Raw genomic sequence first — 26,260 nt, forward strand, 5'->3', positions numbered from 1 at the left:
CTTTCAGGCTTCCTAAACCCGGGTTCTTTCCAACCAAATTATACCACACTGACTGCTGCTAACCTCTGACCATATTTTAACCTTCTTCCTGAATACAGTGATGCTCTCTGTCCCCTAAGAACACTTGGGGCTCAATTGTCTTCAATTCCTTCCCCAAACTCTTTCAACGTTCCCTTTTTTCTAGCTAGAAGTCTTCTCCCTCCAAGGACTCAGCTTATGCTATACTTCTGCTAGGTGTTACCCCAGGTGGCTTTCAAGAACTGAGCAAGTACTAGCTTAAGAGAGGTGTGATTTAGGTCCTCCTTCCACTCTGGCTTTTAATGCAATTCCCACCATCAATATGAGCGTTTTAATAGGGGAAATGAGAAGGCTTTCTAGTTCCAAAAGAATGAGGCAATAATGGTAAAGGGACTGGCAACAGAGTTGGGATTTGGGACAAAGGGCTGGTCATTGAGGCTGGCTCTAAGTGTTCCCTCTTCTGGGCTCTCATAAGCCATGATGCTGTATTGTTAGAGTGAGGTGAATTTCCCACATTTTCTTTTACTGAAAGCTATTTGCTTTGGTCATAAACTTAAGCCAGCAAAAGACCCTGAGGAGGGAGGGTGTGTGTGTGTGTGTGTGTGTGTGTGTGTGTGTGTGTGTGTGTGTGTACATACATCTACCTATGAAGAGGTAGATGGGGCCACAGTGAATTGTGATATATCAACTAATACTCAAGTTTTATCTAATGCCACTCATCTTGACAGCCTTGCATTTTCAAAATTAATAAAAAGCATAAGGAAACTGCTACACAGCCACCAACCAAAGAATCTTGGCCACCAAGCTAAATATCTAGTCATCTGTGTTGTACATTAAGTGTGAAGGCACATATCACAGTTTGAGATTTAAATGGGCAAAGCAATACCTACAGGAAATCGACAGTCACATAGCAGGTTTTTCTATCAGCCAATGCTTTCTTTGTCAGTGCCTTCTGATTACACACACTCGTGTATTCTAGGCATCGATTCTACTTTGCTTTTGTTTAGGTTACTTAATATTCCTCCTCTTCCAAGAAGCAGAGACAATCAACAGTCAGTTATAAAGTCAGAGGCCATGTCCCATCTACCTGGCCAGGGCACTTTCTGTCAGCACCTGTGGCCCAGAGGGTTAGCCTTCCAGCCATGTGTTCCTGATCACCTGGGAGTCTGGAAGTAACCTGTGCCCTCAAGGCTTTCTCCCAAGAGCCATCACCATCTTCCAAAGAGCTCCTCCACTTTCTAAAGCCACCCCTGTTCCAGCGAACCATGCAAGATGGCAGACCCACCCTTAAGGTAAGAAAAGCCCTTTGGAGTGGGGCTTGCAACCTTCTCTCACCAAGTCTTTTTAAAATTTGCCCTAAGCTGCACTAAGAAGACTCCAAGGACTTCCTATTTCTCTCTTATGAATGAACAAATCATTTTCATATAGAAGCATAACTTCTCAGGGCTTCATAACCAGCCGAACACCATCCTTTCTCTTGCAACTGAAAAAAATTACAATTCTCCTTGGAGAAATAAGCTTACTTGTTTTTCCTCTCTATTTCTTTTTTTTTCTTTTATCACAAGAAAGTGTACTGACCGAAATAAAGCATTTCTAACAGCGACTAAAAGGACAAAGATTGTACCAATCTCTCAAAACTACTGCCAACACAATATCGTGTTTAAGCACAGCAACGACTAAACATATATTTTCTCTAAAGATAGCTGGAAAAGATGTTCACATATATGTTTTACTTTCTCCAGTATAAACTGACCACAACCAGAACTCAAGCACATTCATTTTTCCAATAAATAGGAAAAAAAATCAAATATGGCATATTAGTTTTAACAATATCTCTAAAAAGAAGTAAGCTACTCTCAAAAGCATTTTGATACCAAAACATAGTATAAATGGCCCCTATAGTCTTCTGCTAGAAAATCAGAGTTACGGAGTAAAACATTAAAATGAAAATGAAAGAAAAGGGTTTCCCCCAAACAGGTAATGCTAGCAAGCCTGGAGGTTTAAAAGCCCTAAGATAAAACATAAGGTGAGTTAAGATTTCAGGGAAAAAAACTGCACTTATAAGCAACAAATTTGCCTGTGGATTGGTTGGTCAAGGGACGACACACAGAATAAGTGATGCTATTGTAAACCACGCAAACTGTGGAGTGGGAAGGAGTTTCTTACTGTCAACATCCAGCTACTGTGGCTAGAATGAGAAAGAACTGTATTTTTCTCTCCTCTCCTGCTCTTTGGACACTTTGTTTTTAATGAACAGTTGGTATCAGAGCTAAGTCCAAAGACTGTTTGTTACATGTGGGATTTCCTAATGCAGAGACCTGGCAGGGCTGTGCTGTTAGGCCAAAAAACTAAACAGAAAAAGAGACTACCTCAAAATGTAACAAGTGAGCATCTCATTCTCTTTCAGTGTTTTCATTTAGTTGGAGCAAATGTTTTGCTTTAATGCAATTGAAAAGAAAAGAACATTTAGGGACAACATAGCTAGATCCCTCATAAAGCTTCATTTTCAAAAGCAGTGTTTGACTCTCTAAATAAATGACAATTCATTCTCTGTTTACTTTAGGTAAACAGAAAATGCATTGCAGAGCACTCGTTTTCAAAAGCTAATCAAGAACATTAGGTCCCAACAGATTCATTTAATAGAAATATAATAGGCATTCCTGCTCGCTTTTCATCTTGTCTCGCTATAAATGCTAAAATGAACAGCAAATTAACCCTGCATTGGAACAGAGTCCCTGTCACAGCTGAGATCCTCTCTCTCACGACTTGGAAACATCCCCGCATCCTGTCGCTGCTTTGACTTCTACATAGGAGAGAGAAAGCGCCTGATTGAGTTTGGCAAGAGAGTGTAGGAATACTTGAATTCTAAAGGGAGTACTGCGTGTCAACTCTGCTATCTTTCCTAGCAGAACAAAATATTACCATGTTGTCTCCTAAAATAGTGTACAATTAGGAAGTAGGAGGAGGGATGGGGATGGGATTTTTTTTTTTTTTCTTTCCAAGCTCCATACATCAACTGTCTTTTTCTGTATTTTTAACTTTACTAGCCATTCTCCAAATGGCTGCATATCAACTACTATACAGAACAAGCTAATAAAGACAGGGCCATCCAAGCTCTATAATCAGATACAAAAGATTTGCAAACAATCTGAGATCTTATAATTAATATTCAGTGATATCAGAATTAGCATTTAGAACTCTATACAGAAAAACTATAATACTTCAAAACTTATGTAATAATGAACAAACCCTTTCGAAAACTGTTTTCACTGTGCTAAAGTAACATTCTAGACTTGTTGCAAGTATGTTATTCTTACAAGTAGTTCGCAGTTATTCTTGAAGGCAAGCCTTGGAGTTTCCTTAGCATAGTGCTGCTGGGGGAAATTTTCAGCATGTCCATCTTCATCTCTAGCCTGAAGGGAAATATAATGGCCTATTTAGGGACTTACAAATAATGGAAGAAAAAAAAGCTAAAAGCATAACAGCTCAGATCATTAAACAAACGGGAATCCAGAAATCACAACATTAATAAGAAATTTGTTTAAATACGCAGTACGCCTTTTAGGTATCAAAATTTGGGATTTATTTTTCTTTACAGAGTTCAGTTTGAACATGCAAATTCATTGTGGTGTAATATTTAAAGCGATACGAAACAAACCGAAAGCAAATAATTTTGTTGAAAATTACCACCACTTCAGACTTCCAGCGACTTTTGTTGCACATTTAGGATTATATGACATACATACGTGTTTAAACTTTTTGGCATGCTTAAGCAATCTCTAGATAATGCACTTTTAAAAAATTCTAATAGCAAGGCCATAAGAAAAGCAATTTGCATAGTTATATTTTGCATTGTAATATTATTAGAGATAAACTGATTCCCCTCAATTTTTAAATAAAGATCTAAAAGGAGTAATGATCTAGTAAGAACAATGATTCTTCAATCAAATGCAGTAAAAAAAAAAAAGATTTAATTAAGAAGCTGCATTAAAAGTTACTGGTTATTTTCATCTACACTGTTAATTAAGAAAGCTGAAGTTTAAATGGAGACATTAACAGAACCCATTAGCAATACCCCTTGCATACAGTCTTCCCTTTCTAATCTCCATTGGTTTCTGGTTTGGAGTTGGAGAGAAGAAAGAGGTAGGTGAAAGGAGGCGCGTCTGCAGCACACTCATTAAACCATTCATTTGGGTGACACTTGCACTCATGCTCTGCACTCCTCTTATCTCAGCCCTAACTGCTCTCTCTTTCCTGGCCTCCTGAAATTCACAGCTGAGCTGTCTCCCTCACATATGGCTTGCATATAATTATGCATATTCCATTTTGCACTGCATTAAAATGATGAGCTCCTGGCTCCCTGCCAGCTGATTTTAAAAAGCCCAAGTGAAGTAGGAGAAGGGAGAGAAACACAGGGAGAGCCGCACAGGAAGCAGCAGGTAGTTCTATCTGCTGTCTCTTTAGATAAAATGTATGTCTGGCACCAGGGGAACAGCTGAGAACTACCTGTTGTGATGTATGGACTGAGGGGGAGAAAACAATGAGCATACATCTGTGCAGAGCGATGACAGCGCTGATGTATTGTTTCTCCTTTAATGGCGTGAAATCTGCCCCTGACAAGTATCACTCAGAGCTCTCAGCTAGACTAGGGATTGTCGTTTTAGAAAGGGATCACCACTCTGTACATTTTAGAATGTACAGCTTGCCTTTCATAAAGGCTTCTGTCACTTATTGCAGGGAGGGAACTGATGGAATTTGGAAGTGGACTGTCATGGTAGTAATACTGGGGTTACAAAAAGTATTTTTGAGATTTACAAACATCTCTGGGATTTGGTGCCTTTTAATTTTACCTTTTATCCCCCCCCCTACCAAATCAGAGTAAAATAAAAATGCAGGATTGGACTACGTGTGACAGAAAAAATGTGTAAGCATGCTCACGTCCAATCAAGGCACTGAAACCAGTGATGTTTCTTCTCACAGCATCAGGTCTACTAGGCAGCTACATCAGTGTTTAAGCCAATAGAGCCTTAAATGGGGCCCATTTTAAAGCACAGTGTATACATAAAAGGCAGCTGTATAAAAAGCGATAAGATGCCAATGGGTAGCAAACATGTCAGATTCTTAAGTGAATTTTAAGGCGCTCTGTGAGGTGCAGGTCTCTTGAAGGCAGAGACCACATCTATTTCATCTTTCTTACTCTACTATGCCCAGCGCCTTACTTTTAGTTGGTGCATAACAAACATTCAGTGATGAAAAGAAACCCATACATGGTTAGTAACTAGACCCTACCACAACTCTGTAGAAGACACCACCTCAAAATATGCTAAACTTGGTGGTAGGTTTATTATATTCCTGATGCACTATGATGCATATGCTTGGAAACATACTTGGCATATAGTTTACAAGGGCTACTATTTACATATGTATGTCTATATTCAATATATATGTATCTTGTGTATAAATATTCATAAGGTGGAAGATGTTTATTATGCATGTACTATGTATACACATTCATACACACCAGATGCCTGGGGATATTTTCAACATTAGTGGCAAAAATATATTCATTCCACTTACATGTAAGGTGCTCACAATGCTTTTTATGTTCTTAAAGGACAAAAAAACCCATTAAGGTTTGACTGTGCTTCCTCAAAGGGGCTACAGGATTTTATATAAAGTCTCATAATTTATGAGAGTAAATAAAACAGCAGTGGAAGAGAAAGGAGAGGGTTGGAGTGATTAGAAGTGGAGACAGAAAGGCAGAAATTTGCTTCTTTATTAAACCGTGTATTTGCCTCTGCATCACACTCCGTGGAGCTTGGAACGGTCTGCCTCTGGTAATCAACCTGATTCTTGAGTCCAAGAAATTCCATCCTCCAGCCATTCGCTGTGTTTCCACCACATGCCACAGAGACGGAAAGCATATGACATGCAAGAAGACCAAGCACCATCACCCTCACGTGTGTGCACACACAAGCACTCACACACCTCTCACTGACGTAATTCCCTTTGCATTCTCAAGTTTTTTAATGTAAAATTTTAAATTATTGTTACTGGACTAAGTGAAATTAAGTGCATTCATCTAAGGCAGCAGTTCTCTGCTCTGGCTACATATGAGAACCATCTGGGGTGTTTTTTTTTTTTTTTTTTTTTAACATATTGATGCCTGAACTCCCCCTCCCCACTATGCTTCCAAGATTCTGATTTAACTGGTCCAGGGTGGGGCCTCGACATGGATTTTTTTTTTTTTTTTTTAAGCTCTCAGGTGGTAGTAATGCACAGGCAGCCCGAGAACCACTGATGTAAGGAGTGTGCCTGGAGGAGGGGTATTGAGAGGAGGTCCTGAGCAAACTTGTCAGCATGGCCTCCAGCCAGGCCCCAGACCCACTGGAGTGAAAAGCTATGCAACACTAGGAGGATACGGGATGGGATGTGTCTCCAGCAGTGGGGTTTACTCCAAAGATTTAGAGATTTCATGACTAGCTGCTTGTAAGCAAAAAATTCTCTTTATTTATTTTTAGTTTCTGGTGTGACAAATAATCTTGGAAGAACTACTATACCTCTTCCTCAAAAAGGCCTTCCTGAACCTCACTAACCAAGTCAAATACCTCCACTCTGCCCTCTTAGGCCTGACGCAGGTGCACCCTTACACTGGCTGCTGTAAATTTTGTCTTCCCCACCAGACTGCAAGCTTTCTAAGGGCAGGATGGTGTTTGGTTTCTCGCCATTGGATCGTCGGGCCCAGCCACTGACTGGAGCATAGTAAGCGCTCTGTAGGAACGAGTTTAATTATCATTCCACAGCAACTTGTGGCAACGTTAGACAAAATCCATTAGAACTTCTTTACCCTACACGCGCAGATTCATTTCAGCACTTCAGATTCATTTGTATATTGAAGCCATTGCCTTTTTCTGCATCTGCCCCATTATGGGTGGCAGACAATGGCGTACCATGCAGGTAGACAGAGGGAGTCCACGACCCCTGCAGGGAGGGTATGTAAACACTGAAGCTGCTCGGAATCACTGCTCACGGTAATAACACAAAGCAGACCAACTTTCAGCTGGTTTCATTATTGTTCTGGAATTCTCCAAGGACTGTGCCTCCTCTAATGGCCTGTGTCGAGGCGGACCACCCCACCACCAGTTCGTGGTATCCACCGGGGCCAGGAGACCGGTGTTGATGTCTGACTTTGTTCTAAAGTGACCAGTTCTGGGCATTCCTGGTGGCACAGTGGTTAAGAACCTGCCTGCCAATTCCAGGGACATGGGTTTGAGCCCTGGCCCGGGAAGATCTCACATGCCACAGACCAACTGGGCCTGTGCGCCACAACTACTGAGCCTGCGCTCTAGAGCCTGCGAGCCACAACTACTGAGCCCACGTGCCACAACTACTGAGGCTGCACGCCTAGAGCCCGTGCTCCACAACAAGAGAAGCCACCACAATAAGCCCACGCGCCGCAACGAAGAGTGACCCCGCTTGCTTCAACTAGAGAAAATCCTCACGCAGCAACGCAGGCCCAACGCAGCCAAAAATAAAAACAAACAAATAAATAAATTTATTTAAATAAATAAATAAAGTGACCAGTTCTGACAGAAGGAATGTCAAAACACATCATGATGAACTAACTCTCTCCATGGGTCTTATTCTCAACAGCTTTATTCTGACTAATATGCTAGAGATTTATGCCAACTATGGGGAAAAGCAAATGGGAAAGTTTTTCACATTTTACTGCAAATGTGATTGTCAAACCAAAGGTGCGTTTTTGATCTATTATTGTAAGAAGGCTTCACTTCTTGCCATGGAATAGAAATAAAACTTAAAGTCCTTCAGTTAAACTGCAAGGGGATTTACCCATCTCGCTTCCAGTCATGCATCTATTTTCATGCCATGCCTAGCATTTGAATAAATAATAGATAATGTGAGAAACTAAGACTAATTTTCTCTCTACCTCAAACACCTCTGGCTTAAACAAACTTTATTTTCACCTCTCTTACCCTGTGAATCATCACTAATTTACTTTTTAAATTTTGATTCTTACATTCAGCAAACTTTATTTCTTCTTTCAAAGAATCCACTTATTCCTTTGGGCTAAAGCCTTGGTGCCATGTGCATATCCAAGCAAGATCAGCATCTTTTCTCCTCTGGAGGATTCCTTTAGAAAATGTGGAACATTCTAAAAACAGCTCCACTGGCCCATCCCAGAAAAGTGCAATGTTTCTGACTCAATGAAAAGGTTAACACTGTTGCCATTTAAGTGGAAAGATAACTAGGCTTGGGAGTTAATACCTCCCTGTGAGGAATGGGACTTTACACCTCCCTGTCATTGTGATTTCAGAACTTCTTTGGAAAACAAGAAAAGGTTCTGCCTGGAATCAGAGCTTGGGGGAGCGCTGTAGAGCTTCCAGACTTTGCTTTCCAACCCTTTAGCAGATGTAGCACGTGTCAGCTCACACATGTGCTGCGGTGACTAGACTTGGGAACATCAAAAATAGTGCATCTCAAAGTTGCAGGAGTACGCTTAGAGATACAGAGCTCTAGAGCAAACATTTTAGATTTTATAACTAATTTTTGGAATCAGAAGCAATAGAATTTCTTTTCAAAACTCAAGGTAAATTGCATTTATCACAGGGAGACCACTTCTGAAAACCCTTGGAGTTTCATTTTCTGGTGTACCATTTCTGGTCTGAACTTCCTTTGTTGAATGTCTATACACACGGTCTTGAGGAAGCAGAGAGAGGAATAAACGGCAGCTGCCACATGTGGCCTTTCAGCATGTCACGAACATCTCTGTGGACTTGACGTAAACAACAGCCCAGTTTCTTTGCCGCTCAGTGAAGTTCAGCCAGTGCTGGCCCTGGGCTGGACAAGCACAGGGAGGCCTCCGGAGTAGCTCCTGCTTCCACTTGAGGTACCGCCAAGTTACTCTCATCTCAGTGGCCCAATTCCTCATGACTGAAAGCCCTGTTCCCTTCAACTGGATTCCTGTCCCTTACCTCATTTCCTCAGGGTAAAACCAGTTTCCATCTCTCCTCCCCAACCCTTCTCCTGGAAGATTCTTAGGCATCTTTTAAGCCTTCATTCAGACTGCAGCTCCTTTAGGAACCCACTTGAGACCTCTTCCTCCTGGTCCAACCTGGGCTTTGTACCCCTCTGTCTCTCTATATCCACTCCCTCCATTGCACTGTACTAGGACCATCTATGTGTTTGCCTTCCCCACTAATCTGTGTGGTCCTTGAGTGCAGAAACTGTGGTCAATTCAGCTGCAAATCGCTAGGGCCTCATCTAGTGCCTGGCATATTATAAAGGCTCCATAAATGGTAAGTGAGTGAGAGAATGAATGAATGAATGAGTCTCTATCCTTTAACCCTAGCAACTGGACATTCTGCCTTGCACCCCAGTCCCCAGAGGTGAATGTTCTGCCCCTGAACCGGGGAGAACTCTCCATACTGAGTCTCAGCAGGCCTCTGCTGGAGCTTTCTGACGTCATCTGCCTCACACCTGGACCATCACCAACTATTCCATGAACTTCTGCCCAACTTGATTAGTGTCCCTCCCACTTGGTTAGACACTAGGGTCTTAGCCTGAAGATCCTGTACTCAATTTGGACTTTAGCCAATAATCCTTTTGTCCCATACGTTTCTCTCCTCCACCTCCCACCTGGACTGACTTTTGCCTAACGAAGATCAGTCTAACCTCTGGTCTTTGCCTACGAAACTCTCATCCCCCAAATTCCGTTCCTAGATCAACCAACCTGGTGCCTCGCTCCCTGTTTCTTTATCTCACCTAGTCATAGTGCCCCAAGTCCATCTGGGACTCCTTGGTGTAACTCACCCCAGTTAGGACTCCTCTCTCACCTTCCCTACCAGAATGGAAACGCCTGAGGGCAGAGACGGTGCATTATGTATGAAGCCCCCATGCTCAGTGAGTACCTTGTATAACAATCCTATAAATATATGTTGAATGGATTCATTAATCCTTTGCCCTTCCTTAAGGTAAGACCCAGAAGTGCCCTTTTTTCTCTACTCTGAGCTGCCTACCTCTACAGATGGGTTGTTTCTATGTAGGTACATATTCAAGTCACTGAACATCAGAAGGCAGATGGGTCATGGACAGGATTGTGTGTGCATGCAGCTTGGGCAGAAAGCTTTCTTTCTAGACCGAGGACTCCCACGTGGCATCAGGCTCCCTGCTCTGGAGATACTCCAGGCACCCAGAAACTTCAATGTGCGGAGCCAGGCATCTGCTCAATTCATGTTGCTACCAATCTTTGCATCCCGATCCTTTGCCCTCCCTTTCATTAGCTTGTCACTGAAGACTGACTATGGGATTCTGCAGCAGTGCTGCTTTACTTTGCTCTTTTAACAAAATGTATTTAAATTCCCACTTAGCATGTGGGCCAAGGGAGAAGCTGTTTCCCCCAGCGAAGTTCCTCCTAATTCTCCATCCTCCTCAACTGGCAAGCAGAGGGGCTCTCTCCATACCTCTTCAGGCCCCTCTGACAGCTCACACATCTCTGATGGATGAGATGGACCTATTTGCTGCTGCTCTTTTTTCACTCCATACAAACCTTTATATGTATCATAAATTTTTAATAGCCAATTTCGAGTCTTCAAAGAATAACGGTAACAAACACGCAACATGAAGATAATGGGAATCGAATCATGTTTATGGCCTCCATGAGCATCTCCTTAAACGACGTCAGGTCAGAGCTGCTCAGACCTGCGAGTGTATGAGGCTACAGGGCTGATCTCGCGCCTGATTAATGGCTGCCCTCACTCAGGGCCCTAATGGATTGCATGACAGTTACGGCAACAGATTCCACATCAGCCTGAAATACAGCTACCACACGGACTAAAATATATCATCCTCAATCCAGCACGTTACAGCTGTGTCTGGAATAATCAGAGCAGTTGCTAAGTGGTTCTGAAATCCCTGTTTTTGTTTTTCCTTTTTAAAATCTATTTTTTCTTTAGCGAACAGGTGACCCTTCTGGATTCATCTTGCACTGCTCTTTGTCAGGTCACCTGAGTGTCTTTGTTTGGTAAGAACTGTTTTTTCAAAGTGACCACATGTAAGACCCGGCAACTGGGGCATGTGGCCCCTTCTTTTCAATTCTCAGCTAAAGCGACATCACCATCACATTCCAGTCAGCTTCTGATCATCCCAGGACCCTTGATCCACAGTGGATTATCCAGACTCCTGACTGCTCCCCTTCCCCCCCACCCCCACCTCTGCCCATAGCCCGCCATTTGGCTTTTCGCTATTCATTTGCATCTATTACCCTGGGACCCTAGAAGGGAAACAGAAGGCAGGGAATCACAGATGACTTTCTTTTCTCTGACCAGCAACCACAGAAATGCCATAATCAAGGTCCAGATACAACAGGGTTGCCTACATCTTCTCTGGACAGTTCATATGCTAAGCCGCAGTCAACCCCGTCCCCTGGGTGCCCACTAACCTGCAGAGCGGAACTGTAGAGACCCAGAGGCTGATCTCAGCAATCAGCCTGCACTCTTGTCACTGGTTCCCTACCAGCTCTGGCTTTGAGTCCACTTCCATACCACTCCCAGCTCTCCACTCTCACCCTTGACTCTAGCCCTGCCTTGGGCCCTTTGATCTGTGCACTTGGCCTGCCTGGAGCTTGCAGTCCCTCATGGACTTAGCTTTGGACCGTCCACTCTGGTCCTCCACTCTGGACAGCCACAGAAGGGTTACTCTGGTCACTGCTCTGGCCTGGGACAGTTATACGGTCAGCATCCAATAACGGTGCCCCAAGTACAATTTGTCTTAAAGATACGATTTCTTTAGCAAGAAACAGAACTGTGAATTACGCAATGTGTGTAAAGATCGAAAATTGGCCTGAACATGAAGAAGAAAGACCAGGACTAGGTGTAAAACCCTGACTGTCACTGTGCACTGTCCACACAAATGTTCTGACTGACTTGGAGCAGTGCTGTGATTTATGTGGAGGGGGCAAGCAAAGAAGAAGGACAGGGTGACCGATCCATGGGCTCTGCCCCCGGGTCTTTTAGATCATGAAGTCAGAATGAGATTCTGAACAGGATGGTCCTCCTGACAGCTCCAATTACAATCCACGTGAACCTTGACCCGTCAACAGAGGCACCATCAGGGTCAGAGGAACAAAGTGTAAATTACCTGGCTACCAACCCCAGGACCAATCAACCTCTCTGAGGACCCAAATGCAAAGATGGCGGCACAGAGGCTTCATGAATAACAACCTCTGCTCAAACAACACTCTCTGGAGTCTTAGTTTTTAAAGCCCAGTCATTCTGCAGATGATGAATGGAGGTAATAAAAGGTGGGATTGTGGCATGTTTAAATAGGAGATAATCATTTGCGCAGAATTTGATTGGTGTGGACAGAAAGGCCTGTCGTGGCCAACAGCCGAGTATCAGGTTAAAGTCCATTTTTGGATGACAATTTCAGTTAACACTTGTTCCTCTGTTGTGATTACTATTATCATTATTATTTTTTATTGTTATTATACTTCCAGGAAGTATATTCTGGAATCAAAGCCCAGACAAAAACTGACCTGGGTCTCCACGTCCTCTCCCTTTTTAGAATAACTGAGAACAGGGGATGCATAGGCTCCCTGCACAGTGAGCGGCCCTCCCCCTTCCCCCCCATTTGCTTTAATCCCTCCCTCACCCAACCATTCTGGTACCAAAATTCCCAAACTATTCCAGTTCCTCTGCACCCTGGTATCTCAGTTGCCCAGTGTGATTCTAGATATGAGATAACTGGTAGCCCCACTGGAAGGAGGTTCCCAGACCACAGACTGGACCACACTGGAGAGAACGTTACCACTTCCAGAACTTCCAACTCAATGACCGCTTCACAGGGCTCTTACCACAAAGGAAGAAAACTCAATATAGAAGTCACTTTGACAGTAACACAAGACTCAAGTCTGTCCTGTGCAAGACACCATGCTAAGAATTTTGCAGACTTCAGCTCATTAAAGCTCCCCAAACCCTTATGAGGTCTGTATTACCATTACCACCTCCATTTTGCCAGCAAGGAATCTGAAGTGTAGCCAAGTTAAGTACCTTGTCCAAAGCTAAAGAGCTGATAAAGACAAAGCTCGGCAGGTGTCTCGACAGCAGGCACCGGCTCCTGTCCCCACACCGCAGGGGCTCTTCCACAGCGGCACAGCCAGCAGAGGAAGCCTGGCTGACAATGAGCAAGAGAAACTGCAGACATTTTCGGAAGGCAGAGAAATGATGGCTCAAACGTCCCTGTGGGTCCTGGTGGGAAAGAGGGAAATCTTGCCCTGTGGTCTCCCCTCTTCATGGTGAAGCACTGATGCCCAACGCAGCTCAAATGGAGGTCGTCACGGAAACTGGCACCCCACAAGGGCCTGAGGGGCAGTCTACTAGATCACAGCCAACACAAGCAACAAGAAGACAGCCAAAGCCTGAGCAGACCGAAATCCTGAGCCCACCAAGATGGAGGGCAATGGCCTCTCCAAGTATTCTGCCCTTGAGGTATGGGGCAGAGACGGGGAAGGATGGGAGGGGAGAAAGGGTGAGGAGTGGACATCGAAATGGGAGTGTCCCGAGGAGTCTTACACAGCAGCAGGAGGAACTCTGCATGGAGATGGGGAAGGACACAACCTTGAAACTGACGGACTTCTCATTAGGGGGCCTGCTTGTTTTCAAATCTCTCTTATATTTTGGTTTCATCCTACAAATTAAAGATTATGGGATCCTAAGGTGAGAGTGGGAACCCAAATCTTTTCTTGGATATCAAGATAGATTGAGACGGGCTTCCCTGGTGGCGCAGTGGTTGAGAGTCCGCCTGCCGATGCAGGGGACACGGGTTCGTGCCCCGGTCCGGGAAGATCCCACATGCTGCAGAGCGGCCGGGCCCGTGAGCCATGGCCGCTGAGCCTGCGCGTCTGGAGCCTGTGCTCCGTAACGGGAGAGGCCACAACAGTGAGAGGCCCGCGTACCGCAAAAAAAAAAAAAAAAAAAAAAAAAGATAGATTGAGACATGTTTTCAAGGACAAAGGATTCTAAACTCATAAAACTCTTCTTGTGGCTCTTGCCTAAGCATAGAACATAAAACTGTTATGGTTTGATGTGGAAAATAGTAAAAGGGGAATAAGAATGATCAGTTGATATAACTATTACTAGTATTAGCTTTCCTTTATAATAATAACAAGCAGAATGCAATCAAGTATCCTAGTGTGATAAAGAAACTTCATTCATTTCTTTGCCTTAAGGGATGACAGACCTTTCTCTTTGGATTATATTAAAATGTTTTGCCCCAATTCATAAACTGTAGGTTGCACTACTCCAAATTTACACCAAACCACTTTGTGTGGCATTGTGACTTCACAGAAAACAGACAGCAATGACAAGAGCATTTACATAATTTTTTCCTGAGGTCTCATTCACTCATTCATCACTCCTTGAGCATCTACAACTGAGTATCCAAAATGAATGGTATCCAGCCCACATGCTCAACACATTTTACTTTTTGAAGTTCAATGATAACAATAGAACAAACGACCCCTTGCCAAGGTCTAACCATACACCTTCTGGAGTGTCGAATATCATACGTTTATATCCTATTTAAAATTTAGATTTTTAAATAAGTATAAATTTGAAAGGTAAATAAAAGTAAACCACAAAAAGTAAGGAGTAGAAAATATTCTCATAAACACACAAGAATTATGAGGAAGTAAAAACCAAGAAAAAGCAAGAGCAAATTCTGAAACGTTGAGCACCCCTGTGCTATTTGGTTGAAGAAGTTAGTACAGAAAGGGGTGAGGAGAGCCATTTGGTGCCAGTAACGAGCTGAGTGTGATTTCCGGTGCTACCAATAAAAACGGGGGACGTAACATCCAGCTTAGAAATTCGTTGCAAGAATTGAATGAGAAAATCCATCACGTGTCCCACACAATGCCTGGCACAGAGTAAGAACTCGATAGACGACAGTTATTTAAATTTCACAAGTCCACTTCTTTTCTGGAGAGAAAAACTCAGCTGGCAGGAAGGCCATAGTGACTCAGTATCTTTTCTTATCATTAAAGTCTTGATTAAAATCAAGTTGCAGGCAGCTATAGGGCATGGTCAGCAGCGAGAGGCAAAGGCGAAGACACTGGCGAAGGTTTGAGGGCTTTTAGAAATGCATAAACACACCCTCTAATCAGGATCCTAACCCCCTACACAGCAACGGTACTTAATGAGGGCTTCTATCTCTCTTCTGCCATCTGACTACCCATTGTGCCCTCTGCAAATAAGGCATTGTCTTGTTTTCTAACCTCTTTATCTCCTCTTATGTTTCATGAGTAACATCTCCGTCAAGAAACTTTCCACCCTCACTGGGCAGCTCCCACCCACATAAGCAGCCTGGGATTCCTGGAGACTGCTACATGTTGAATTCCACCACCTTCACCACACTTCTGCCAAATTAACGACCAAGGTTTTATTGCTGGTACCCTTCTTTACCATTCACATCATCTCCCTTTATTCCCTATTTTCCAGCTACTAACTTCATCCTGTATGAACTTTGTTTCTAACTCAGTGATAGACGACATCTGTACCATTTGCTGATTTCAATGCTCAGCAGAGGTTGGACATGTATACATGGTGACCACACACTCTTTCCAAACTGAATGGCCTCACCAAAGATGGATAGGAGCAGACAAATAGAGGCGAGGAAGAATTTCCAAACAATCTAATATTTGGTTCACCATTTTCAGAAAATGTGCAAATGAGTGAATATTATTTTCTTATTCAAAAGGCTAGGGCTTTTTAAAATTAAATGTTGCAACTCTTATTAGGTCCTTATTTGTTTTAAAATTCAGTTCAATATTGTTGCCTTTGAGGTTTTTTTGTGTTTGTTTCTTATTGTGTTTATCCTCATCTTTAGGACACATCATCCCTCCTTCCCAACCCTTAGACAGGACTCTGAATCACCTGGCAATCCCTTCACCATAAGTGAGAATCCCCTCCTCCACTTAGTCACCTGTACAATCAGAAACAGCTTTCTTTTATTTTACTGATCTATTTCATCTTAAAGTAAAATGTCCTCCTTGTACAAAACACTTTCATTTCTTTCCACCCCTTGCCCTGTCACAGGAAGCTGCTGTACGGGTACCATATAATGTTTATGCTCATTTGTTTCGTTATATTACATCCTGCCCTCCTGCTCTAGGATCTGATGTCTACAAAGATACAATCAGAATTGGTTTAGATTAGTATCTGTGGCAGCAATTCCTATAAATGATACAGACAAGGCAGTAGCTATAATGTCTGTCTTGTTTCAAAGTAAAAATGAAAAATGACATCTTTGATGGAGAAGACTCCACGGAGACCCGGGTGGAAATGCAGCCGGTTCCCCTGCTCACAGACATCTCTCTTTCCCGTCATATGACTGACAGGTGTGTAATCATGTTCCTTAGTCACAGTTTGTATTAAAATAACCAATTACCAAATGAATAAGAGTCGAGTCCCAGTGTGACTGTCGCCACCATTGCAAAGTGATGATGTGCTTCTAAAACACAGGGCTTGGACTTCCCTGGTGGCGCAGTGGTTAAGAATCCGCCTGCCAGGCTTCCCTGGTGGCGCAGTCGTTGAGAGTCCGCCTGACGATGCAGGGGACATGGGTTCGTGCCCTGGTCTGGGAAGATCTCACATGCTGCGGAGCGGCTAGGCCCGTGAGCCATGGCCGCTGAGCCTGCGCATCCGGAGCCTGTGCTCCACAATGGGAGAGACCACAACAGTGACAGGCCCGCGTACCACAAAAAAAAAAAAAGAATCTGCCTGTCAATGCAGGGGACACGGGTTCGAGCCCTGGTCCGGGAAGATCCCACATGTTGCAGAGCAACTAAGCCTGTGCGCCACAACTATTGAGCCAACGCTCTAGAACCGGTGAGCCACAGCTACTGAGCCCGCGTGCCACAACTACTGAGCCCGAGCGCCACAACTACTGAAGCCCACGTGCCTAGAGCCCATGCTCCGCAACAGGAGAAGCCACTGCAGTGAGAAGCCCGCGCACCACAACAAAGAGTAGCCCCTGCTCACTACAACTAGAGAAAAGCCCACACGCAGCAACGAAGACCCAAAACAGCCAAAAATAAATAAATAAATTTAAAATAAATAAATAAAACACGGCTTGAAGGAGAGGCTCTGATGTGCTCCTCCCCAGCCAAGGATGCTCTCCGAGGCTAAGAAGCCTTTCCTACTCCACGATAAATTTGCTAAAATGCAGGACATTTCTCCCCTGATCCCTGCCCTTAGTAATGAAGCTTCCAACAGGGCCACCACGGATGGTCTGTGGGATCTCCCAGGCAACTCAGTATCCGTACCATTTCCTGTCCTTGATCTTTCCAGAACACATCACCCTCGCCTCTCATTGAGTACCCAGAGGTGCTCACCAACCTGACCGCCTGCCCACCCAGATTTCCACATGAACAGGGCAGTATCTACCATCAGCCTATTCTTCCCCTCATGGTGTACATCACCTTCCCTGAGACCCCACAGTGACAAGAGACAATGCTAAAACCCAAGAGCCCTGCCATTCCAAGCCTATCCTCCCAGGCAAGGAATTCCCCAGATCTACTGCTCGGGAAAGGTGGGGTAGCACACAGATAGCCTATACAGAGACACGTGTCGTTCTATGTTGTGGTACAGTCAACAGTAGCAAATCCATCAGCACTCACAAACAATGTAAGCACAAAAATCACACTTTTGATTGGCCCAAAGGTTATTTGTTAACATGCTGGGGAAGAAAGTCTACAAATAAATCACATGAAATCAATGTAGCAAGTTGAGATAATGACTTAGTAACAACAGATCAATTATAATAGCACTGTTATTATGCTTCATCAAATATAATAACCCAACCCCTCCTGTTGCAGGGCCTGTGGGTAGAGGAGCCCTACCTCCCAGACTGGCGGCTAAAGAAGTTGAAGGACAGGTAGAAGGCAGTTACTGCCCTGTGGCTTGGTTTCCCATCTGTGAAGCAGGGCTAGTACTCGTTACCCACACTAGGTTTAGTAAGAGAGAGGCTATAACCCCCATGTTACACTGATACATACAGATCACGAAGACAGTTTGAGTTTGAGTTGAGCGGACATTTTTTTTTTTTTTTTTTTTTGCTGTATGCGGGCCTCTCACTGTTGTGGCCTCTCCCGTTGCGGAGCACCGGCTCCGGACGCGCAGGCTCAGCGGCCATGGCTTACGGGCCCAGCCACTCTGCGGCGTGTGGGATCTTCCCGGACTGGAGCACGAACCCGCGTCCCCTGCTTCGGCAGGCGGACTCTCAACCACTGCGCCACCAGGGAAGCCCGAGCGGACATTTTTTGATCAGAAATACTGTATGCTTTCAAACAAGTTTCCAGTAAAGCCAAAGGTAGTGACGATTCACATTTTCAGCAGCAAATATGAAAGTAAAATACAATTAACCAAAAAACTCTCTGAATTGGTTTACTTCAGCTAAAGGATACAAGGAGTGAAAAGTACAATTATCTTATATCTCTCAGCTTTTATTTTTCTTATCATAGAAGAAGTTCCACCAGAAGATTCACCTATAAAGACCAGACTAATGTTACTTTCCTGTAAAAAGGCTTGGTAAGCTATGCTTTGCATGAGATGAAGGACAAGAAACATTTACAGGGAAGAAAAAATAAATCAGCTGGTTTTCCTCTCATGTCATTCCTCTGTAACTGATGAGTTTTTAACCACAGTCTTGTTATCCTCATTAGCATAAGTGCTAATTACACCTCTCCTCTCCTTCCAGAAGGGCAACCGGAACTCCACACCGGCCTCAACAACGCCTGGCACCCCGGACCAAGGCTGAGGGGGCAGGATGAGGTTAGGGGCACTGTGTAAGGTGAGTGGAAAAGAGTGGGACAGGTGAGCTAACAAGGGTGGGGGTAAAAAGTGCAGGTGGGTGTTGAAAGCAAGGGTCTCTTTCCAAGGAGGTGGCAAGGCCTGGTGCCGCATTGCGTTCGGGTGTCTCTCCTCCACTTACTCAGGCACTCCTGGCAGTTCTGGCAGTGGCACCTCGGGGGAAAAGCACACTACATATGGTGGAAAGAATCTTGTGCATCAGTTGAATGCATGCTGTACTACATACACATTCTGTTTTATCTCCGGGCCCAGCCGTGCTGCAAACGCTTGCAAATTGGGAAACCTTCTGTGCAGTAAAAACACGGACAGGAGAAGCTAGACTGTGACTTATAAGATGTGACACTAGCCAAAAAAGCCAAAGCAACAAAAAGTTAAGGCGGGTGCTTCACACTCATCGCAACAAAGGCAGCTCTGCAAGGCAGGGAGGGACTCACAGCCAGCATTTATCTCATTCCCCTTCATCCTGTGGTTTCAGGCCCAACGGATGGGCTTCCCTTCCACACACACGATGCCCCTGGGGAACCTCTCTGCCTGTATCCATTGCCGATTTAGTTTTTGGAATGCTTGAAATTTATATGGAAAAAATAGCAGTGAAATTTCTCAGATTTACCTTGGAAGAGGCTAGTGATGAAATGGCTATTTCCATACTGCAGTGGGATGCCACTGCCCCTGGTGAGTCAATGGCAACCTTTTCACTCCATAAGTGTTTCTAAAAGCACAATCTGATACTGCTCAGGATTCAGAACTCCCTGTATATGGGGGATGTAAAAGGGGCAAAGTGCTGGATTGTTCTGACCTTCCTTCTTTCTCACTCTTCCTTTACCTGACCCCCCAATAAAGTATGATTTCTTGAAGTAACTCTTAAAATAAATGGTCCCTAATTAAGGAGATGGATATAAAAACCCATTCTCCCTTTAAATCAGAGCTCTTCCTTTCTTTTCTGTTCGCCTTGTACATGCGTAGGGAAAAGGTGTGAGAGTGTAAAGATTTCTTTAATAAATGAAGACTATTTTTACACGAGTCAACGCACTAAGGTTTCCATTGCTCTTCTTCAGCCTGCGGAGAGTGGTAACGTCTCCCTGTTTCACAAATGAAGATACTGAGATGTAACCAGGGGATCCAACTGAAGGCACAAAAGAATTATAATACGGGGTTCATGGCAACATACTGACTGGTTAAGGGATAAAAGGAAAAGAGCAGAGGGTACCCAGGGTAATACCCAATATAGTCCCCACTATCTGCTGGCACCTTTCTTATTCAAGGACATATCTCTCCTCTCCTAAACCTTTCGTCTGTGCAACATCAGGGGTGGTAAAGGAGCAACAGGCTTAATAATGCTAAGTGTGTGTTGCTCCTTCCCTCACTTAATCTGTGTGTAGAATTCGTGATTTCGATTCCATGTTATTCAGTATCATCCTCTCACACGTGTTAGGAGTGACGGAAGTTATTAACCCCAAACTGGTGGGAAGCTTGGAGTTGCCTGAGGCATGCTTTGGGTTATTTCAGTCAGTTGTTCATTTTCAATATGTTTTTAGTTTGTCGAGTTGCTAGAAACAATAAAATACATATTTAAAAGATTGTGTTTTATAAGGACTCCACAGGCAACTTCACTCTGCACTTTCCACTGTTCAGCACTTTGTCCTGTCTTATTCTTCTTTGTTCTTGTGGCTGCCTTTTTTTTTTTTTTAATTTGTTGAAATATACAGAAAAAAGTCAGTCATTGGAAGTGACTCTTGCCATTTAACTCTACCTATTGACAACACTGTGTGACTGTTACTGATATATTTGAAATTCTTAATGGAGATTTCTGAGAAGTATATGCAAACCGAAGGGAAAGAAATATATTACATACTTGGATAAAGCCCCAGGTCCTTAAAATGGACAAGGTCATAAGAGAACCAGCCAGTCCCGTTTAAATACTTCCCCTCCTCCTACACGCCCACGCTAGAGCCAGAAAAGGTGGAGCCAGGGGAGAGCCTCTGGGCTACTTTCAGAGTCTCTTTACTAGTTTTCCCTTTCAAACCTCCCTTCCATGCCAGGCCTGCCAGGGCAAAGACACACCTTCAGCATCACAGCTCACCCCTGGATGAGCAACCACTGTCTACGCCACAACATACTTCCTCAACCAAGAGATTACCCCCTCAATGCCTATATTATTGGGCATTTCAAGTACGGCTATTTTGTTGTGTATCATCAAAATACCTAACTAAATTCCGAGATTGGATTGCATTTTCACACCCAGTATATATTCAATCCTTAACCAAGGCTCCTCTTAGATGAACTTCTTCCAGCATTCTGAATTCATTTTCCTTATCTCATCAACTATAGGAATTATGGGAATTATGTAAGATCTGGCCCCTTCTCTCAAGGAGTTTTCTGCTTGGTTAAGAAGATTAGACATACACACATTAAAGAGAGGAAAAAACTGGCAGATTCTTATTTAAATATGTACCCTGCCTTCCAAGGCCATGGGAGAGAGGTGTCCTTTTGGGCTGAAGGTGGTCAGGAGGAGATGCAATTTAGCTGAGCCCTGGAGGGAGGCTTTCAATAGGGTTTTTTGGTCATTTTTAAGGTCCTGTCCATCTTTCAATTTCACACTCAAGGAGCAAGACTAAAGAGGAAGAAAATGTGCTTTTGGATCAGAGCCACAAGTCTGGTTCTAGATTATTAAACCCTATACTTCTACCATCTTCCCCATGTGCTTCCTGCCGTTGCTTATCCACTTCTAGATGCAGTCCTTTTTTTTCTTTCCTCCTTACTACATAAATAGGAAATGAATGAAAGGCCTTTGATCGACCTTGACACCTAGCAAGGTGCTTGACACAAGTCAACATTCAATAAATGTTGGGCAGTAAACTTGAGATATCAGTCAAGGTGTCTACCTATCACATCCCTTTCCAAGGGACTGTGTACCCTGTTTTGTACCATGTGACCCAGCCTTGGCTGACTGGAGCAAGGATATGCACATGACCCAAGGGCGGCCATTAGATAAGCTGTCCAGCAACCCACGATGTGCCCTGTTGCAAAAAGACAGACCGATTGCATCAGATTTCCTCTCTCAGGAATGAGAACTACAACATAGCAAGAGACTACAACAGGTAAGGATGGGACCTGAACTGAAAGATCACAATATCGAGAGGAGCTGGAGAGGCCGTGGTGGAGTTGTGCGCGCTGAAGTGATGAGGACCACGAACTGTGGGGAAGCAATGAAGTCTGGTTGATAGAGAGAAAAACATGGAGCAGAGAGCCAGAGAAACTCAGAGATACCAAGAGAGAGGAGGTGGAGAGAAGCCAAGCCCTAAAGCTGCCTCAGTTCTCACTGTTTTCTGGTTCCAATTCCAGCTCCCCTTCCCTAAAGAGCCTGGCTAAAATAGACAGGAAGTTCTTCTCTCTTCAGTTTAACTCCACTCTCTTCCCTTTCAAAAGTCTCAATGCTTGTATTCTTTCTCTCCCATGGTGGAGAGGGAAAGTGCCTACTGCAGATGGAAGGAGCCTCAAAGGGTGAACAAACAACGAGGATTTTGCAACCATCACGTATCTCATCACAAACCTCCATTACCTGCTGGGTCCGATACACAGGGCACTGCATTAAATCTTAGGAAAGGGAGTGAGAACGGTTTGGGTTTTGTTTTGCAGGAGAAGACAGCAGTGTTAACAAGCACAACCAGGTTGCCTGTTTTCCTTCGTTACCTGAAACCACCACTAAATGCATGGATTAGACAATGCTGTCTGTTTGGTGAAGAGTGGAGTCTGAGTAGATTCTATTTTTTACAGAAAATTAGCCACAGCCTTTCACCCTTCGGGGCATCTGTCATTTCTAATTTCTGAGAGTGGCAGATGTCAGCTCCCTTAGCAAGGGACAATTTTTAAAATCTGTTTGTACACATAAGCTGACACAACCTGAGCTGAAGCCCACTGGGGAGACTACAAGATTACGCTCGAAGCAGCTGGAGAACACGGCTTCCAGTGCCTTCTCTGCCCAGGAGGGGTGAAATGACCCAGGGCGCCTTCCCTCCCCAATTCCCTTTATTTCCATTTAATATATTCTAGCTTACAGTTTTGGAAGGTGCAGAGACTGGTCAATTAATACGAATACTCGGATTAGGTGCACTTTGATTTTTCAGTCGCTGGCTCTGCACTAATGCCTAGAAATTAGGCGTATATTCTGCCATTTAATAGAACCTCATTTTTGTTTTCTGGGTTTTTTTTTTAAGTTAATATTATGTACTCATTCCACTTATCTCTAGATACCTCCAGTTATAGCCAAAGTCCAAGAAAGTACTAAGGAGTGAAGAGTTACTCCCTGAACTCTGCCTCCTCTCCTTGGGCTCCACACCCCCCTCCCCGCCCCCATCCATCCCATACCTACCTGGTTCCATTCTTAGCCCAGGAGCCCTGGGAACCTAGAGTAGGCTCAGGTCACCTCCTACCCAGGTGACCATATGGAAACTGAGTCAGATTTAGCGCTTGCTCTCCTCTCTCTCTCTCTCTCTCTCTCTCTCATACACATGCACACACAAACACACCCTTCTAGTACTCACCCAACCTGAATCAGACCCTTTTCACCTGCCTCGTACTGGATTTGGAGAACCCAGCATGAGAAGGTGAGGAGTGGGGAGGTAGAACTCTCTACCACGGTGGAGACTCTGAAACGACCTGGCCTCAGTCACATGGAACCTGCCAGGACAGCTTTGTGCAGACAGTCTACCACAGATCAGATAGAGGCAAGCTCAGTGGGACCTAACAGAGACTCTAGAACACATGGACAGCTAGGTCCTATTTCTGATTGTCTGTATCAACTCCTTCGCGTCGTTAAATATCACTGAGTCCTGAAGAAAAGACTTCTTGAGGTCTCTCGACCCTTCAAATGACAAGGGGACTCCACTCCTTTATTATAACAAGATTTGAAATACCACAAGTTGATCTAGTCATATAATCCAAACCAAAGAGAAAACATTGGACAATCTCAAACTTTGTGTTGCTGCCATCCAAACTTCAGCTTTCAATAGGCATCTCTTCTTTCTCTCTTGCCCTCTTCATTTTGATTTGCTGCCCTTTCAGGCAGTGATGCTGTTTTCTTTAGCAGACCAAAAGCAGTTTGTTTCTGAGTTAAATGTCACTTCAATATTTCCCCAAGTGAGATGTTTGAACTAGTTGATGAGTTTCCTAAGCAACAGAGAAATGCTGGAAAAATATTTGGTATCACAGGTCTGAAAGTTGCCTTAAACTTTAGCTCCCTGAGGCAAATGAAACAGATAGATTGAATACTCCAGTCTCACTAAAGTTTCAAGTTGAAAAAATAAAGTATTGGCCTGAAAGCACAGAAGCTCTAAAAGCCAGCCTCCTAAAGCCACGCCACTCGGGTTGGTGCCCCCAAACAATTTCAACACTGAAATATTCTAGTGACAGTAAGGAACAATCGCGGCACAGATCCAGAATCATGGAGCCATAGTCAACAACTAATGTGTGAGGAGGGAAGTAAGCTTCCCTAGCCAAACACAGAATTCTGCAGGAAAATTCCTGTGGGAACCCAGATTATGCCTTGAAGGCTGAGATTTGATTAACCTTCTTGTAGCATGTGTAACGACAAATGTTATTGGTCATAAAATTATCCATCCCTTATTAAAACACAGCTGCAGCTCTGGGCTCAGTGACCTCCTAGGGGAGAGATTTCCATAAGATAGCAATAGACTTTATGGAAGGAGAGCGCCTTCCTAGCGTCAAAACTACGGGAGAGTGTTTTATACTTTAATGAGGAGTTCTTGAGAGAGGCCAGGCTCCTTGGCATTAAAAGCTTTAAGGAATAGAAGGACCAGATTACATCCAGTCTGCTACTAGGTGGGCGGCCAGCCTACAGCTCACAATATGGACACGTCCTCCCTTTACAGGGAACGTGCCGAGTCACATTCTCAGGCATACCTATCTTGCATCCAACTGTTACCGCTGAGGATGTTTTCATTTCTCTTTGTCTTATATAATCATAAAAAGCTCAGTATTTGAAGGAAACTTAGAAACTCTCTGTTCCAACTACCCATCCAATTCCATCACTAAGTAGAACTCCTGAACATGGGAGCCTGGAAGTGTTCCAGAGAGGCTATGAAACCCTATGGGATGTTATCAAGGGGTAGCACAGCCAAAGGAACAGATTCCTCCTGAGAGCTGAAGCTAGTTGGCTCTCCATCTCAAGTTGTAGGGGGGCTTCCCTGAACCTCCACATTCATGGAGAGTGTTGCTGTAAGACTCCATCCCCTATAAGCCAAATACCATTGTAAGAAGGGGATCCTCTGCTTTTCTGGGCGCATACAGGTGAATCCCTTTTTGTCTATTACAAGTTTTGTAAATAGCTAGGGATAAAATAAGAACAATGGAAGTGCTTATTCTTTTCTGTAGTTTGTTCCTATGATTTATATCCAATTTCTTTACTTCCACATGAGCCACTAACTCATTTTTACTGATGGTGCTTCCTTTGTGAAATTCAAATCTGTTCCTAGAAATACTTCCCTCAAATACAGAGTATTTCCCCAGTTTAATTTCTCCTAAATCAATAATTTATCTGCTGAAAAAATCAGAACCTGAAGGACTGCAGAGTTTTGTCTCATTAATTTTTTTCTCAGTTACATAAATTTCCCAACGATATTGTTTATTTGTTTTTGGTGGTTTTTTTTTTGGCCGTGCCACATGGCATGCGGGATCTTAGTTCCCCATCCAGGGATTGAACCTGCACCCCCTGCAGTGGAAGCGTGGAGTCTTAACCACTGAACCACCAGGGAAGCTCCACCAATGATAACATTTTTTTTCAAATGATGTAAAGCTTTTCTTGTGAAATTATGTTGGACCACCAAATTGCTACAATTCATGATTCTTATTTTTCTATCTTGTACATATCATGCTCCTATTAATATTTTATCACTTAAAAATTATTATGAATTTTTTAAATAGCCACAAAAATAAAGATAATAGAATAGTGAATCTCCAAATTCCCATCACTCCGCTTCAACAATTATCAAATTTTTACCCCACTGACTTCATCCATCCCTTCTTTTCATTTTCTCCTTGCAGAATTATTTAGAGTAATTCTGAGTCATTTCATCCTTATACACAGCAGTGTACCTTTCATTCTATCAATTTTTGCTTAATTTTGATACTATTTTATTTTCCTTTTTTTGAGATTTTTCATGTTTGGCCTTCAGGTAAACCATCTCAGAATGTTTCAGAGGATCTCATCATCTCAATATGTCACATTCACTGTCTCTACTTTGGAGAGAAGGTGAGGGGGTGGGGGCAAGGTTTGCCTCACCAGTAAGAACACCCTATCATGAAATATGAGATGCTGGCCATAAATTCAAATTGTCTGCAAA

At 43.6% G+C, this 26,260-nt stretch overlaps 1 protein-coding gene across 1 annotated transcript in view; it reads right to left on the reverse strand.

Annotated features, from left to right (window-relative positions):
- SOBP (sine oculis binding protein homolog) overlaps positions 1–26,260 on the reverse strand; it is a 159,764-nt gene that overhangs the window by 63,484 nt on the left and 70,020 nt on the right. The window contains exon 5 of the mRNA XM_065889004.1: positions 3,336–3,431. Within this exon, the coding sequence (XP_065745076.1) occupies positions 3,336–3,431 (96 nt within the window). The remainder of the gene's footprint in view (positions 1–3,335; positions 3,432–26,260) is intronic.

Source organism: Phocoena phocoena, chromosome 12, assembly GCF_963924675.1.
Source record: "Phocoena phocoena chromosome 12, mPhoPho1.1, whole genome shotgun sequence".
NCBI classification, from domain to species: Eukaryota; Metazoa; Chordata; class Mammalia; order Artiodactyla; family Phocoenidae; genus Phocoena; species Phocoena phocoena.